This window comes from Homalodisca vitripennis, chromosome 3 (assembly GCF_021130785.1).
Source record: "Homalodisca vitripennis isolate AUS2020 chromosome 3, UT_GWSS_2.1, whole genome shotgun sequence".
NCBI lineage: Eukaryota > Metazoa > Arthropoda > Insecta > Hemiptera > Cicadellidae > Homalodisca > Homalodisca vitripennis.
Genome location: NC_060209.1, coordinates 1017880 through 1034926, shown reverse-complemented (window position 1 = coordinate 1034926; position 17047 = coordinate 1017880). Strand labels below are relative to the sequence as shown.

At 37.2% G+C, this 17047-nt stretch overlaps 1 protein-coding gene across 1 annotated transcript; it reads left to right on the top strand.

The window, feature by feature from the left end:
• The first annotated feature begins 1300 nt into the window (after window positions 1-1300).
• Window positions 1301-1744, top strand: LOC124356511. Its single transcript, XM_046807564.1, has one exon. It carries the CDS (start codon window positions 1301-1303, stop codon window positions 1742-1744), a length of 444 nt encoding a protein of 147 aa, XP_046663520.1.
• Window positions 1745-17047: the final 15303 nt, after the last annotated feature.

Sequence of the window (17047 nt, the reverse complement as noted above, 5' to 3'; positions counted from 1 at the left end):
GAATGGATAGAAAAACACCAAGAAGCTTTCGAGTCCCTTAAAGATCAATTAAAGTCTGCACCGATCTTAGCATGCCCTGATTTCACTCAAGAATTTAGTCTTCAAGTCGATGCTTCAGACTTCGGGTTGGGTGCTGCTCTCACCCAAAAGCAAGAAGGTCGAGAAACGGCAATAGCATTTGCCAGCCGACTTTTGTCTGATCAAGAAAAAAAGTTTAGTACAACGGAGAAAGAATGTCTGGCGTTAGTCTGGGGAATACAAACATTCCGTCCGTATCTAAAGGGCTTCCATTTTAAAGCCTTCACGGATCATCAGGCGTTACGCTGGTTACTGTCCATAAAAGAACCATCCGGACGCCTTGGTCGCTGGGTTCTCGAAATTCAGCAATACGACTTTGAAATATGCTACAGAAAGGGAATCAACAATAAACTTGCAGATGCATTGTCCCGCTGTCAGGCACCCCATGAAAACATAAATACAATGGAGGTGGCACAGGTTGAAAAAGTTGGGAGGAAAGCACTCATTGCAACGACGAATGGTATGAATCCATATACCGAAAATTACAAGCTAGGCCACATAAATATCAAAACTTCACAATTCAAAATGGACTATTATATCGTAAAGTGTCTCAACGAAGACTTCCAAGAGGTTCTACGCTTCCATGGGCGTTGTGTGTGCGGAAAGAGGACCGGGAGAAGGTCATCGAAGAAAACCATGACGCACCAACGTCCGGCCATTTAGGTGTACGTAAAACTCAAACACGCATCCAACACACTTACTATTGGCCGGGATGGAAAAAGGAAGTGTGGGAATACGTAAGAAAATGTGAGAAATGTCAACGAAAAAAAGAGGAGCAAAAGCCTCCACGGGGAAAATGCACTTTAGAGTAACACAGGGGCAATGGCACACTGTTGTAACAGATATAATGGGCCCATTTCTAAGATCAACCAAAGGTGCGAAGTACGTTCTAGTCGCTCAAGACACTTTCACAAAGTGGATTGAAATTGTTTCCCTCAGAAATGCAACCGCCAGGGATATCAATGAAAAATTCCGAGAAAATATACTACTGAGATATGGCTCCCCTAACATCATCCTTACCGATAACGGATCACAATTTACGTCACAACTCTTCAGGAATCTCTCGCAAGAGTGGAATATTTATCATTCTTTTACAGCCCCCTATTCACCACAGTCAAATCCGACTGAAAGAAGTAACCGAACGCTAAAGACTATGATTCGCCAATTCGTAAAAGATAACCACAAGCACTGGGATTAATACCTTAGTGAATTTCGTCTAGCTATGAATACGGCAGCCCATAGTTCCACTGGCTTCTGCCCAGCCTTCTTGAATTTTGGACGGGAACTACGACTACCCCTTTCCTTCTGTCGCGATACGTTGGAAGAAGAGGGTCCTAATGAAAAGAATACCCCTCAAGGAAGATCCGAACATTTTAAGGTAATTCAGGAAATGGTACGCCAGAACTTACATAGGGCCTTCAAGAAACAAGCCTATTATTATAATCTGAGGCGACGACATCCCATGATGCAGATAGGACAACAGGTATTATACAGACGACATGACCTGTCCGATTCATCTAAAGCATTTGCAGCCAAACCAGCCCCCAGGATTGTGGGACCTTATACTGTCATCGGGAAGGAAGGGGAAAATATATTCCAACTTAAGTCGGATAGTGGACGACACGTAAGAGCTCATGTCAAAGACCTCAAACCCTACCTCTCATAGTCCCCTATCCTTTTGTTGCTTAGCTTGGATTGCGTAACTAATTCTTGCTTGGTATGCTTATGTTGCTTAGGTTTTCTTAACTTTGTTTTGGCTTACAGGTAATGAAAATGGCTAAACTTACGAAGGACGAAATGGCAACTCTGGCACCATCCAAACCAGTTAATGACAACATCATTAATGAATTTTTAAGACTAATAGAAGTGCGGAGCAGACAGGAGACAAAAGCAAAAAAGGTTCTGTGTATGAATACAAACTTTTTCTCCCGTTGGGATCAAAATAATGTAGGCTATCAGGGCGTAAAATCCTGGATAAAAGAAAATCCATTTATAATGGATATTGTTTTCTTCCCTGTTTTCATGCCAGTCCAAATTGGGCACTGGGTCCTTATCGTCGCCCGGCCTAAAAAGCGAGACATAGTGTGTTTTGACTCTTTAGGAGGAGCACACAATCGACGAATGAAATAAGTCAAGGAATTCTTTGAGAACGAATCCCTTCGCCGCAAACGCCGCTTTGCCAATGATGAGTGGTCAACCATCAACATGTTGGGTAACACGCCTCAACAGAACAAAGACTCCAACGACTGCGGCATATTTGTATGTCTAATCGCAGACCTTTTGGCAAGAGAAAAACCTATACGTAGTCTTAGAGGTTTAACCTCAGCCGAACTAAGGGACTCCGTCAGAAGGAAACTTAAGTGAACTGGCGTTTCCAAAACCAAACCGGAGCAACAGAAGAAGGAAGCAAAAATAATTTTAAGGAAGGTGGACACTATTCACACCACCACAGCTTCCAAGAATACCGAAGAAACCCTTTCTGCTGGGAACATTTTCACACCGAACGAAGTCGACAGAGCTACGGCATATTTGGAAACCATACTCTCTAGTAACGGATCTCCTGCAACACCGGATCCCCTACTAACGGAACTGGACGAGTTTGTCTACCCATTCTCGAAAGAGTCACCTGACGCTTCGTCCGGCTTCGAAGAAGCCCTAGCCAAGATGGACATTAAGACTCCCCCAGGAGGTAAGGATCCCGTAACCTCCAACGATTCAGCTTCGGAAGTACGAGGAATCGAGCCTCTTACAAAAAAGAAAATGGATGTGGATCCTCCACCAACAGAGCCACCCGTTCATCAAGTGGTGGAACCCGCCCCCACAAGCTCTTCCAAGCCCTCCGGAAAAGCAGACCCTCTGAGGGCTATTTTAAGTGTTCGACGAAAGAGAGGGAAAACGAACCGACAGCGAGTTTTCTTGGAAGATGTGTCGTTTATTAGAATGAACTCGAAGAAGATACAAAACATTTCTAAGTACTATCCAAAAGTGGACTTACATAAAATAAATAAGTCGTAGTATAAATAAATTTAATTTAACATTACCATTAATACCAATGTGTGTCAAACGTAAGTTCCTTTGTTAACCAAAGTATAAGTTTTAAGTTCTTTTTTCGTTGTGTATAGTTTTAAGTTCCTTTTTTCGTTATGTATAGTGTTAACCCAAGTGGTGTTTTAAGTTTCTTTTAATTATCAAAGCAGGATTAAATTTAAGTTATTTTAGTATTTTATACTTACCTTTAGATTATTTGTTTTAGAAGTTATTTTAGATTTAGTTTTATATTAAAGATAATTTTCTTTTTCTTTTGCTTTTCTTTTTCTTTCCGAAAGAAAGAGGGGGATGTAACGACCCTTATTCGTCCCCGTCCTTAATCCTCTCCTTTTCTAATAGAAACCCTGTTTACCAGAGTGCAATTTCCCTTATTGCCCTTGACCTTTTATTGTCCACCTTCCGCTATTACCGAGGTCCTGTTGTTCCTAACTTATCTTATCTTAGCGTCTCCTCCCACGGCCCTACGTCTAGCCCTATACCCTTCGTTTTCTTTCCGCCAATAAATCCTTATTCCCGCTACACCTAAAACATCTCCTCTACTCCCCTCCTATCCGTAAACAATCAGCGCCGTCCTAATTTCCCCTGCGTCGTGCCCTAGTTCCACGTACCTCTTTTACCTTGACCTTTGCCCGCACCCTAGCGGTTATCCAGGTTTCCGCTTACCATTATACGTTTCCTATCCTAGTATTCTACTAATCCGCTTTGGGCGTCGCTCTTCAGGTAGTCGGCGTCGTCCTATACAGAGTTCCTCTTATAATTCCTGTGTCCTTCACTTTCCGACGTTACAATAAGCCCTGTCCTATTTTCCCAGGATCAGTCCGGCCCCTCCGTCACTTGACCCTACCCTGCGCCCCCGATGAAACTTCCCGTTACCTTATCGCCTTCCGCGTCTTTCCCCATAAACCTTACCCTCTCCTAAACACTCCTACATGCACACCTAAATCCTACCTCCCATACGTCCTGCAGCGTCGCTTTATAAAAGTCGGCACTTTTTTCCCTATGCCAACGGACCCCTAACGACCCTGTCCCAGCAATAAAGAATACGGTCGAGTATTCAGAAACGGCAGCGTCGCCATTTCAAACAGGTTGTAACAAGCAGACCATATAACCCTACGGAGAGATGTTGCCGGCACCGCAGCTGGGAGCCAACTGACAATATTGGGGGTTCTGCGCATGCGCCAACCTGGCTTCTATATAAGGGAGCCAATCACCAGCACAGCTCTCATTCGTTCCTGGGAGACCACCACAGGAAGATCTCCGATACCGACCACGCTTCGCCACTCTCAGGTAAGATAATTGCCTCCTAGTCTTTCACCGCTAGAGCAATCCAAGCGGAACCTTTCGCCCTGTGCTAGAGAAATTCCAGCGCCTCTTCGTCTTTCTCCGCTAGAGCGATCCAAGCGGAACCTTTCGTCCTGCGCTAGAGAAATCCGAGCGCCTCTATCCCCTCGCCCGCTAGAGCAATCCAAGCGGAACCTTTCGCCGTGCGGTAGAGAAATCCCAGCGCCTCTTCGTCTTTCTCCGCTAGAGCGATCCAAGCGGAAACTTTCGTCCTGCGCTAGAGAAATCCGAGCGCCTCTATCCCCTCGCCCGCTAGAGCAATCCAAGCGGAACCTTTCGCCGTGCGGTAGAGAAATCCCAGCGCCTCTTCGTCTTTCCCCGTTAGAGTAATCCAAGCGGAACCTTTCGTCCTGCGCTAGAGAAATCCGAGCGCCTCTATCCTCTCGCCCGCTAGAGCAATCCAAGTGGAACCTTTCGCCCTGCGCTAGAGAAATCCCAGCGCCTCTTCTTCTTTCCCCGCTAGAGCAATCCAAGCGGAAACTTTCGTCCTGCTCTAGAGAAATCCGAGCGCCTCTATCCCCTCGCCCGTTAGAGCAATCCAAGCGGAAACTTTCGCCCTGCGCTAGAGAAATCCCAGCGACTCTTCGTCTTTCCCCGCTAGAGCGATCCAAGCGGAACCTATAGTCCTGCGCTAGAGATATCCGAGCGCCTCTATCCTCTCGCCCGCTAGAGCGATCCAAGCGGAACCTTTCGCCCTGCGCTAGAGAAATCCCAGCGCCTCTTCGTCTTTCCCCGCTAGAGCGATCCAAGCGGAACCTTTCGTCCTGCGCTAGAGTAATCCTAGCGCCTCTTTCTCTGTCCCCGCTAGAGACATCTGAGCGGAACCTTAGTTCCTTTGTTAGACCCGTTCCCAACGCTTTTATTTCCAAGTTACTATTGTCCTCACTCCTCCTCATACCCTACTTGGAGCCTGGGCTGTGATGATACCGAGCGTTCGTATTGAGTCCACTTAGGTTGTCTCTGCTCTCAATCTGAGCCTTGGGTTTCCTGATTCTAACTACCTTCTCCCGACCCCTGGAATACTTTACCCCATTCCACAACTGAGTCTTTCTGGGTCAGTTACGTTACGATACGAAAAATCACGTTACAAGCATGTGCAATAAAACTTGATTTATTTTCTGATCATCACCTGAATTACAAATTATGAATAGTTACGAAAAGAACCGCTTCCAATGAACAATAAATGTCATAGTATTAAACAAAGATTTTTCACAGCGTATGTCCATTGATAAATTCCGTTTCAATAAAACCCTTATAATGGTGTATAACGTTTTATAATACCAATGCTTATTCCGTTATGATAAAGACACCAGTTTCAACGTGGGAGTGCCGATGGCCGAGTGGTCTAAGACGTTGGACTTTGAGTCCGAGTTAGAGAAACCGCAGGTTAGAATCCTGTCTTTGACCGCTGCACTTTTTATCAGTACCGTCAACTTTGTACTGTATCGACTCTACCCCTTATTCTGTTTGATACTTGCACAGGCCAGTGGCCCATGAGGACGGACAGAATAAGGCATAAAGGGAGATCGGCTTCTCCTTTAAATAAAAATTAGTTAAAAAAACTTACGGGCAGTTTCTTACTAACGCAGATGTAAGCAACATATTAAACTAATCCAAGATGCTTTTTTAGTCATCAACTCTAAACTTTGTTAAATAATTAAAATTCACAACTTAGACAGGTCCGCTATATGTTCTCACAGTTGTATATCGTTATGTGAAGTTTCATAGTTACACGTTTATTACTAAGAATATTTTTAATGTTTGTTACATTCTTATAACAGATATGAGCTTATTTTCTAAATTTATTTTTTATCAGTGGTTAATTTCAGAATGTTAATAATGCATATTACTCCAGGGATTGGTTAAATTTATTTTTTGTTAATCAGTCTGTCTGTCTCTTTATCTGCTTTTCTGTCCGCACGATAACCTCAACACGAATTATTGTCCTATATACTTGAAAATGTGCACTAAACTTTATTTCTATACGAGTAACACCAAGTTCGATTATAGTGCATACCACTCCATAGGTTGGTTAAATTTATTTTTTGTTAATCAGTCTGGCTGTCTCTTTATCTGCTTTTCTGTCCGCACGATAACCTCAACACGAATTATTGTCCTATATACTTGGAAATGTGCACTAAACTTTATTTCTATACGAGTAACACCAAGTTCGATTATAGTGCATACCACTCCATAGGTTGGTTAAATTTATTTTTTGTTAATCAGTCTGTCTGTCTCTTTATCTGCTTTTCTGTCCGCACGATAACCTCAACACGAATTATTGTCCTATATACTTGAAAATGTGCACTAAACTTTATTTCTATACGAGTAACACCAAGTTCGATTATAGTGCATACCACTCCATAGGTTGGTTAAATTTATTTTTTGTTAATCAGTCTGGCTGTCTCTTTATCTGCTTTTCTGTCCGCACGATAACCTCAACACGAATTATTGTCCTATATACTTGAAAATGTGCACTAAACTTTATTTCTATACGAGTAACACCAAGTTCGATTATAGTGCATACCACTCCATAGGTTGGTTAAGCGTTAGCGAATATGTTTACATAGGTCATAAGAATAACCATGACGACGACGTGAAAATAGCCCAATAGCTAAATTCGTAAACAATTTTAGTATTCTTATGAAAGAGTTTAACATGTGAAATATTAACATATTTAGCATAAGCATGGGACAAATTTAAACTTAATTTTATGGTGAGCTAAATTTGGTGATGAATTGCATTGCTTTTGTTCGTTCTTTAACGAAATATTTATTACAATAAACCCACCCTTATGAAGAAAAATATCATCTGGCAAGATATCTTAAAAATTATTTTTTATAGACTTTTAAATTTATATACAATTTAATTTCTTCAGAGACAAGAGTGAGTTCTATCTCTGAATTTATTTTCATTGTTGGATATAAAAATATCTTTGTGCCGTATGATTGGATATCGTTTTATCTGTTAGAAATTAAATGAGCTATGGACTCGAAATTTTTTCACTTAACCTAAGTAAAAGCTGTAATGACACGTTATGTAGTGTACTCCTGTTTTGTATATACTGGCCTGTAGAGACAATTTAGTCCTCAGTGTTTTGTATATACTGGCCTGTAGAGACAACTATTTAGTCCTCAGTGTTTTGTATATACTGGCCTCTAGAGACAATTTAGTCCTCAGTGTTTTGTATATACTGGCCTGTAGAGACAATTATTTAGTCCTCAGCTTTTTGTATATACTGGCCTGTAGAGACAATTATTTAGTCCTCAGTGTTTTGTATATACTGGCCTGTAGATACAATTATTTAATCCTCAGTGTTTTGTATATACTGGCCTGTAGAGACAATTATTTAGTCCTCAGTGTTTTGTATATACTGGTCTGTACAGACAATTATTTATTCTTTAGTGTTTTGTATATACTGGCCTGTACAGACAATTATTTAGTCCTCAGAGTTTTGTATATACTGGCCTGTAGAGACAATTTAGTCCTCGGTGTTTTGTATATACTGGCCTGTAGAGACAATTTAGTCCTCAGTGTTTTATTACTTTCACTTATATTTCTTTTTAAATCGATTGTTGTCTGCACTACATACTTTACGACGTTAAATGTATCGTAATATATAAAAACGTATTGAAGACGAAGCAAGTAGAGTGTGGCTCACTCGGTATTATAGGAAAGTTAAATTTGTTCGGGGAAATACTTTATCAATTTCACAAAAATTTAGATGTTTTAGACAATGCTATGCTTTAAAATTATTTGTGTGATCTTAGACAACACAAGATGTCTCTCCAATCGAAGAGTATATCAGCTGAAAAATGTACATCTCTATGCCATATGCGTAATCAGTCTTTATCACTCAACAAATGTCACATATTTATAACTTATAAGGTATTTATGTTCCTACAAATGGTTAAATCAATGAAGCGTTTTCGAATATTTCTCCAAAGTGTATTTAAAAGTAATGAATTTTATAAATAACAGTTACATTTTACTGTAAATTTGTTACCTACAAATTTAAAATATAAGGAAAATAATAATAAAGACGTTTCGGTAGACCTTAAGTGGTGATCAAACCGTAATTAAAGAAAGGAGGTTTTATTATACCATGTATAAAAGTTAACAGGAAAGAAAGGAATGAAGATAAATTACTAAAAACGATTACCTGAGATCATTACTCATCCGAAACTCACATTTTCCCTCTTACAAAGCTGTATATCTTTTTCAACAATAGCCTGCCAACTTTATTAAATCCTAATGCAGAAACGGATTGGTATATATTTTAAGTACTCTAATAAAAAGCAATCATAAATACGATATATTTCATTAAATGTAAAATATGTATCGTTATAAATTTCATTAGTTAAAAAATTAGATTTCACAACTTGAAAATACACCATTACTAATAAAATCAATTAGACTAAAAAAAGTAAGTCTGGTAGTGTAGTACTTATCATTTATAGAATGCATTTGACTTTAGACCCAAAAAAATAATTTATACGGTAATATGTCACAATATTTTATGCTGCAACATTGTTACTCAAGTATTTTATTAAATAATTCTTGTTTGCCTATAAGATGTTGACCGTAAGGAATACTGGAACCAAGTATTGACAGGTAAGCAAAGTTCTGGGGGTCAGCCAAAATTGCCGCTATCAAGACTTCCACAATCTCTACACACCTCAGACAAGAGTAAACCTTTTCCTTCCGTACTCTACTTATGGTCTGCACTGTTCGTCACTTAAAAGCATTGGCTACAAACTAAATTTAGATTTAACGACAAAAGTATAAATAGAAGTAGATAAACACGTATAAGCAATCTTTCTGACATTAAGATAATTATTATGATTACGTTTAAAAGTTTCCTTCAAAATGTAGGCCTATTTGGTTTTATACAAAACTTATTCATAAAACATTTTCACTATTTGCCAGAATATGATTATTTTTGTGAAAGTATAGTCGTGTTACTCTGCTATATACTGATTTACTCTGCTTGTACGGGTAACAAAGATTTGTATGTGTAAACTTACTATTCAGGTACATTGAATCTAACGCAGGAGTATTATGGGTTGGATTTAAAACATAAGAACATTAAGAGGCGTCTATTTTCTTTACATTTTAAAAGTGTAGTAGTTAAATAATATTACTTCAATTATATGATCTAAAGGTATGTGTTCATCATGGGATAAGACAAATAGAATATATTACAAAGAGATTATGACAAAGTTGAATTTAAGTATAAAACTTATTAGAAATAATATTGATCATCCTGTTACAATAATTTTAATAGGCTTTATGTGTTTACATATGTCATAAATCGGTTTAAAAGTAGTACATTAAAGTGAACCTTTCATTTGAAAACTATGTGTACCATTATTTTTATTATACTCTTCACACGTAATGAGAGGTTTAACTTTAAATTAATTTTTCCTATTAGTTATAAGACTTTAAAGCTGTTATTTATGACTATTGGTACGTACTGTGAAAAATCAGTTAATAGAAACGTCGACGTCACGTGCCCAAATAATAAGAAATAGTCCATTTTCGCTTAAATTTGAAACATATTTTACTTGCTAAGATATAATTTTGTGTTATCTTAGTATCACCATCTCGTCATTTTTTGAGTATATACGGTCTCATAAATGACTTGCGAAAGCTTAATGGGTATTAAGTGTGGCCATATCAATAAAAATATGTGTAGAAGAAAATCTTTGTATGCAATTTTAGAAAGTAGAATATAATTTCACCTACGTAAAGTTGACAAAGAAATGTAGCTATGCTGCGCTGCCGGCCACCGGTGGCGGTAAGGCGATTTTCTGTTACATTATTAGCTTTTAGTTATGTAAGTGTGTAAACAGGAAAATGTTTAATTTTCCCAATAATAATAATAGAAGCTAATAATTATACTCAGAACTATGCTATTTAAAAATTCAAATTTTATTTTTTTCTTCGTGATCTTTTGTTTTAATCTCTTGGTTCTTAGAGTAGAGTATATATAATGAATGTTATGGTACATGTTCTGTATTTAAAACGCATTATAAATATAAAACACTAACCTATGTTTATTAAAAAGTTATTTATAATTTCATCTTAATCGTTAACCGTTCAATGAAAAAGCTAACTTGTTAACCTACAGCAAATGTGGGAACTGTTGAACTATATTGTCACATATATACAAGTAATTTTATTCAAATAACTCACGTGAAATATCACAACTTCACACTACTGCTGTTTCTAATTATTATCACTGTTGATAGTCTGCACGGTTGTATTGAGTGAACAGTCATGTCCGGCTCTTGACACTGTGCTCGCCCTGCTATAACATGACCGAAGATAAAGGTACGGGAAGCCAATAATCAAACAACACAATTCTACAGATACTGCCGTTTATAATTATCACTGTTGATAGTCTGCACGGTTGTATTGAGTGAACAGTCATGTCTGGCTCTTGACACTGTGCTCGCCCTGCTATAACATGACCGAAGATAAAGGTACGGGAAGCCAATAATGAAACAACACAATTCTACAGATACTGCCGTTTATAATTATCACTGTTGATAGTCTGCACGGTTGTATTGAGTGAACAGTCATGTCTGGCTCTTGACACTGTGCTCGCCCTGCTATAACATGACCGAAGATAAAGGTACGGGAAGCCAATAATGAAACAACACAATTCTACAGATACTGCCGTTTATAATTATCACTGTTGATAGTCTGCACGGTTGTATTGAGTGAACAGTCATGTCCGGCTCTTGACACTGTGCTCGCCCTACTATAACATGACCGAAGATAAAGGTACGGGAAGCCAATAATGAAACAACACAATTCTACAGATACTGCCGTTTATAATTATCACTGTTGATAGTCTGCACGGTTGTATTGAGTGAACAGTCATGTCTGGCTCTTGACACTGTGCTCGCCCTGCTATAACATGACCGAAGATAAAGGTACGGGAAGCCAATAATCAAACAACACAATTCTACAGATACTGCCGTTTATAATTATCACTGTTGTTAGTCTGCACGGTTGTATTGAGTGAACAGTCATGTCCGGCTCTTGACACTGTGCTCGCCCTGCTATAACACGACCGAAGATAAAGGTACGGGAAGCCAATAATTACGTTTCTCCTTCCGTCCAAGTCTGGATAGATGCTTATGTGTGCGTAGCGGAATGTCTGCATGGTGAGATGAACGTACTGACTTTGGATATGCTCGACAAAGCAGCTGTCACTAAAATATTCAGCTCTTCTAATATAACTGATACAAAATATAATGATGTCCTTACCATATCTATTGATAAATGCTTTAGATCGGCTGTGGGTGAAGTCGACCGGACAGTGTGTGGTGCTATCCTTCCCCAGCAACCCACTTGGTGATACCGTCCAGAGTTCGGGTGTTACGCTTTTCATATTTGTCCACGACCGCCATGAATACTTGACGGCGATTGTTAGTTCTAAATTGTAGAAAAAAGATGTGGAACCTACTTCTGAATGTGAAAAACTCAAGTCGAAATTCTCCAAGTATCCGAAGTATTGCGTGCTTTTGATGCCTCCTATGCAATAAGCAATTATGCTCCAATTCTGCAGATAGCTATTTTTATATTTTTAAATAAAATGTTACAATGTTATTGTTAAGTTATTAATATGTAACTATTATATGTATATATACGATGGGGTATGGTTTCCTTCCCACCGAATGCTCAGTTCGAAATCAAATCCAAAGAGAAATAATTAACTAAAATAAACTGAGGCAAATAATTGATAGTTTGGATTGGGAGAAAATGGCAGTAACTAATGCTAACGTTGCTTTTAATTATTTGGTAAACCAATTTTCAACTGCTATACATGACAGCAAAAAGACTTTCAGAATAAATGAATCGGTTTTTTTTAAAAGGGCGTAAGTCAGAAAATCAAAACTTTCGGAAAACTAGAAAAAACTGTTTCAAGGCCAATAGTTGAATTAAATCTTTGCTTTAAAATGTTTAACAGATGAAGAATATCAATTAGAGAGAGTATTCAAAGAGAGTATTTACTTCTTTTTCCTGTAAATGATTGAGTTATAAGCCTTCGAAAATGTGAAAATATGGCCCTTTTAAAAAAATCTCATTTTCAGGTAAAAAAAAAATACTATTTCATGAAAAACTGGAATTTTATTAAACAAATAAGTACAAAGAATTAGAAAATACAAATGTATGTTCAAAAAGAGTTTTGACTAACAAAATTAGTAGGCTTAGGTCAAATTTAATAATATTTACAAGTCATCATTTGCTTCTTCCTGCTCAAAATCGCTGCTATCGTCGGCGGATGCATCTAAAGTAGGCCAGCTGAAAATATCGTTGAAGAATTCTATATGTTCCTCTGCAATGTAATCTTTTAATTTTTTTATGTCTTGTACTTTGGCAGATTTTAATGGGACTTGATCTTGATAAGCCTGATCCGAAGGTGGGCAAAGAACTTCTGCTGTTCTCTTGGACAAAAAAAAGTGTGATGGACAATGCCACTTATTGTAGGGTTTGCCTTAACATAACCTTTAATCTTACAGTCATATTGAAACATGAAGAGAGTACTAATCTGAAAGTACATTTTGTCTTTAGTTTGGGTTTTTTTACCTTTTGATTCTTGTGATATACAAGATTTTTTGTAAAATACGTTATGCCATTTCTTGAAATGTAAGATGATCTCGGGCGACATCATTTCATGGAAAGTAAACTTGTTAAAGCGTGATGAGCTTTGCAGAATTATTTCAGTTATTTCATGAACAGTAAAAATGCGGTTATGCTTTTCTAAAGCCTATGAAATGATTCCAAAATCCCTGTCACAGGGAAGGAAACTGTGACCACGCACAGGGAAATACTGAGTAACTCTCTGAAAACGACCTGAGTCTGTCAGGTATAAACAAACCCTTGACATAGCTTGATTTTTGTTTTGGCTTGCACAGTTGTCACTGCACTGGCAAAGCTCAGTGTATTAGCTAGGCACTGATTTTAGGTCAAGAAAAGAACATACTTCATTTGGCCTTTCCGTGCTACTCCCTCATGATAGATGAATAATGTTGTATCGTTATTTTTTACATTGTGTATTCCAAAGCAGTTAACTGACAACTGCCTCATGTAGTATAATTCCTGAACTGGCAGTTTAGGAATGGATATTGTTTTCATGTAATCGAACGCCAACGCCAAGACAATGTTTTTAATTCTTACCTACTTCCGATTGTTCGTGCTGCAATGAAGTGTAAAACTTGTTGCTTCTGTTTTTATGAACGAGAATTTCTGCTACTGCTGCCCTTATCGCAACATTGTTTAAACTAGGGGACTTAATTTTCATATTAAGCTGCTCACACGTGCTGCACACGTCCACTTGGATAGTTGAAGTTTTCTTTATAGTATTGCCAAAAGAAAGTTTGGCTCACTTTAGGCCTAACATCAGAGTGTTTTTCTAGGTAAAATTTCCAAATTTTTTTAAATATTTTAAATATGGTAATAAATAATAGCTTTTTTTGCCCTTATAATGTCTTTTTCAATGGGAATGATTTTATATGGTCATCCACTAATCTATGGACTTCAAAAGGCAAAGCATGACTGACTTTCTTGCCTCTTTTATCTTCAGGGGTTTGACCGAGAAGTTTTAGATTTCTGATGCGCCTTACACGTTTCTCGGTGATGGAAAACACACATAAAAATGCTTGAAAACATACCTGTTTCCTCTCGGTACCAACAATAATATGATATGAAAATGAGGCACTTTTCTGTTCTTTATTTTCCACATTTGGTCTAGGGCGCCTTTGCTGAACGTCTACAACATCAATCAGTCCTTGTAGATGCAAATCCTGCTCATTTTTAGATTGAATATTGTTGAATTCTTTGAAAACATCCAGGCAGTTTTCTTCCCCAAGTTTTGCTAAGCACTCCTTTACACATCTAAAACAAAATAATAACAAACTTATTAGAGCCAAATAAAAAGAACAGGGGTATTAATACAAATATTATTTTATAGGCTAGGCTACCCACAAATCCTACGCTATTTGGCCTAGTGGATTCACCAAGAAATTCTTATCGTGAAAGTTCTATTGTTGGTCATACATACTGTAATACTAACATTAAGTAAGTAAGTAAGTAAGTTAACATTAGATAATAAACTATTGGATTGTCTTACCTGCAGTGGAATTCGGGTTTCTTTGCTGCAACTTCTTGTCCCTTGTGATTTATATAAGACTGACCTTTTGTTCGACCAGCTTTTACAAGATTTCCTTTATACAGATGTGGATTCTGTCCTTTCCTTTTTCTAGGACTCCCAACAATAATACATTCACTCATAATATTTAGCAATATTAAGTTTAAGAAACTTTGACAACATTAAATTAATGAATATAGAGTTTAAGGTTATAACTGGCAAGATTGAGAATGCTTCTGTCAGAATGATGCAATAACAGGTGATGTTGCAATTATTTTTAAAAGGGCGTGAGTCAATCAACCAAACAGCTGTTTCCATAGAGATAGCTGACTTATGCCCTTTGAAAAAAATACTCTTATTGACTTACGCCCATTTTAAAAAAATAGAAAGTTCAAATAATTATTTGTACTATAAGGAATAGTGATCAAAATGCCCTTTTAAAGAAAATCTATGTATCTAGCAATATATAGTTGAAAAAAATTAAAAGTGGAAATCGTAAAAAATATGACTTACGCCCTTTAAAAAAAAACGATTCAAATAATGAACAGGCTAGAATTGAGAAAGAATGAATGACTAAAAACCTAAGGGCTATAACTAAGGAGAGGGATAGGCTGATTACAGTGTGGAAGGCCGATCCTGGAAATATTGCACATAAGCTAAATTACACTTCATTTAGGAACAGAGTAAACAGGGATATTAAAAAAGAAAAGAGGAATATTATAAGAACTATTTTAATACAGTGGCAAATAATAGTAGGAAAACGTGGAAAGGAGTTAATAAATTGTAGGGCTGTGCCAAAAATAGATCTATAGATGAGCAAATAATGATGTCTATGACGGGTTCGGCAAGCCAGATCTCCAATAACTTTGCTGAGCAATGTAAATATGGGGTGTTAGAACTAAAACATACTTGCAACAATAAAGATGAAATAGTAGAAAATGGAAATAGTATACATGGATTTTACATACCAAATACTACTGAAGAGTCTATAAAGAAAATCATACATAACTGTGACATAAGAAAAGATGTCGAATCGCCTCTGCCAGATTTAGAGATTTAGAGAATGACCCCTGCATTAGTAAAAGCTATAAACTTGTCTGTTAGGACTGAGGTATTTCCCGACTGCATAAAAACATCTGTTGTGAGACGTATCTACAGGAAAGTTCCTAGAGGACATAGTGAAAATATTATGGACCGATCGTTTTACTCCCATGCCTGGAAATTATTTTTGAAATTTATGTTGCTCAGTCATTGAATAAGTTCTTAGTAGAATGCTCTGTATTAAGTGATAGCCAATTTACATTCCAAAAAGGGAAAAGTATTGAGAGCCTATTAAAGTCTGTTGGTGAATACATTAATATACAGATTGATAAAGGGTGTTACATTCTAGCCCTGTTCATTGATTTAAGTAAGGCATTCAATACCATTGACCATGGGAAAATGAGTAAGGTACTTGAAGGGGTGGGTATTACTGGACCTCCACTGGTCTGGTTTAGGTCTTACCTCGGCAACAGGTCATTTAGAGTAAAAATAGAGCGAACATTTAGTGAAAATCAATTTTACAATCTAGGTGTTCCACAGGGAAGTAATTTGGGGCGGTACTTTTTAATGTTTATATAAATATATTTAGAGTTTTAAACGATGTTAAAATATGGTGATATGCTGATGATTTACTGGTTATTGCATCTCATAACAAATCAATTACAACTCAAAACATACTTCAGAAGTCATTTGACAAAATTAATAAATGGATGCATGATATGGAACTCATAATCAATCCAAACAAGACTGTCTTAATGAATATACATTTGAGAAATAAATATATACAACAAGACCCAATCATAATATACCACACATGTCCATGTTTGCATACTCATGGTTATCTCAATACAAATTGTGACTGCACTAAAATTAAACTTGTAGAAAAATGTCTATATCTGTGATTTGTTGTAAATAACGGCCTTACAAGGAAGGACCACATTGAAAAAGTTATTAGAAAAATTAATTCCTGCATTGCTGCGTTTCTACAGATTAAACAATGTTACTAGTTCCCAGAATAAACTAATAATATATAAATCTCACATTGAATCTATTATTATATATGGTATAATAAGTTATGGAACAGCTGCAGAGTCCCACTTAAATAAACTAAAAAAAGTAACAAAAGACAAGCCTTAAATTACTATTTGATAAATTTAATGTGCTAATAATTGGTTATATACCACAGCTAATACCCTAACACCTGTCAACTATTATAAACATAGCATATTCCTTAGTTATTTTAACAAAAACAAGAACAGGATTAAAAATACAAAATATACAGCTATTACATTGAGAAACACACCAAGATTTAAAGTACCCCGAATAAGAACTGTATATGGGGAAAGATTAGCAGATTACATTGAGCCCACATTA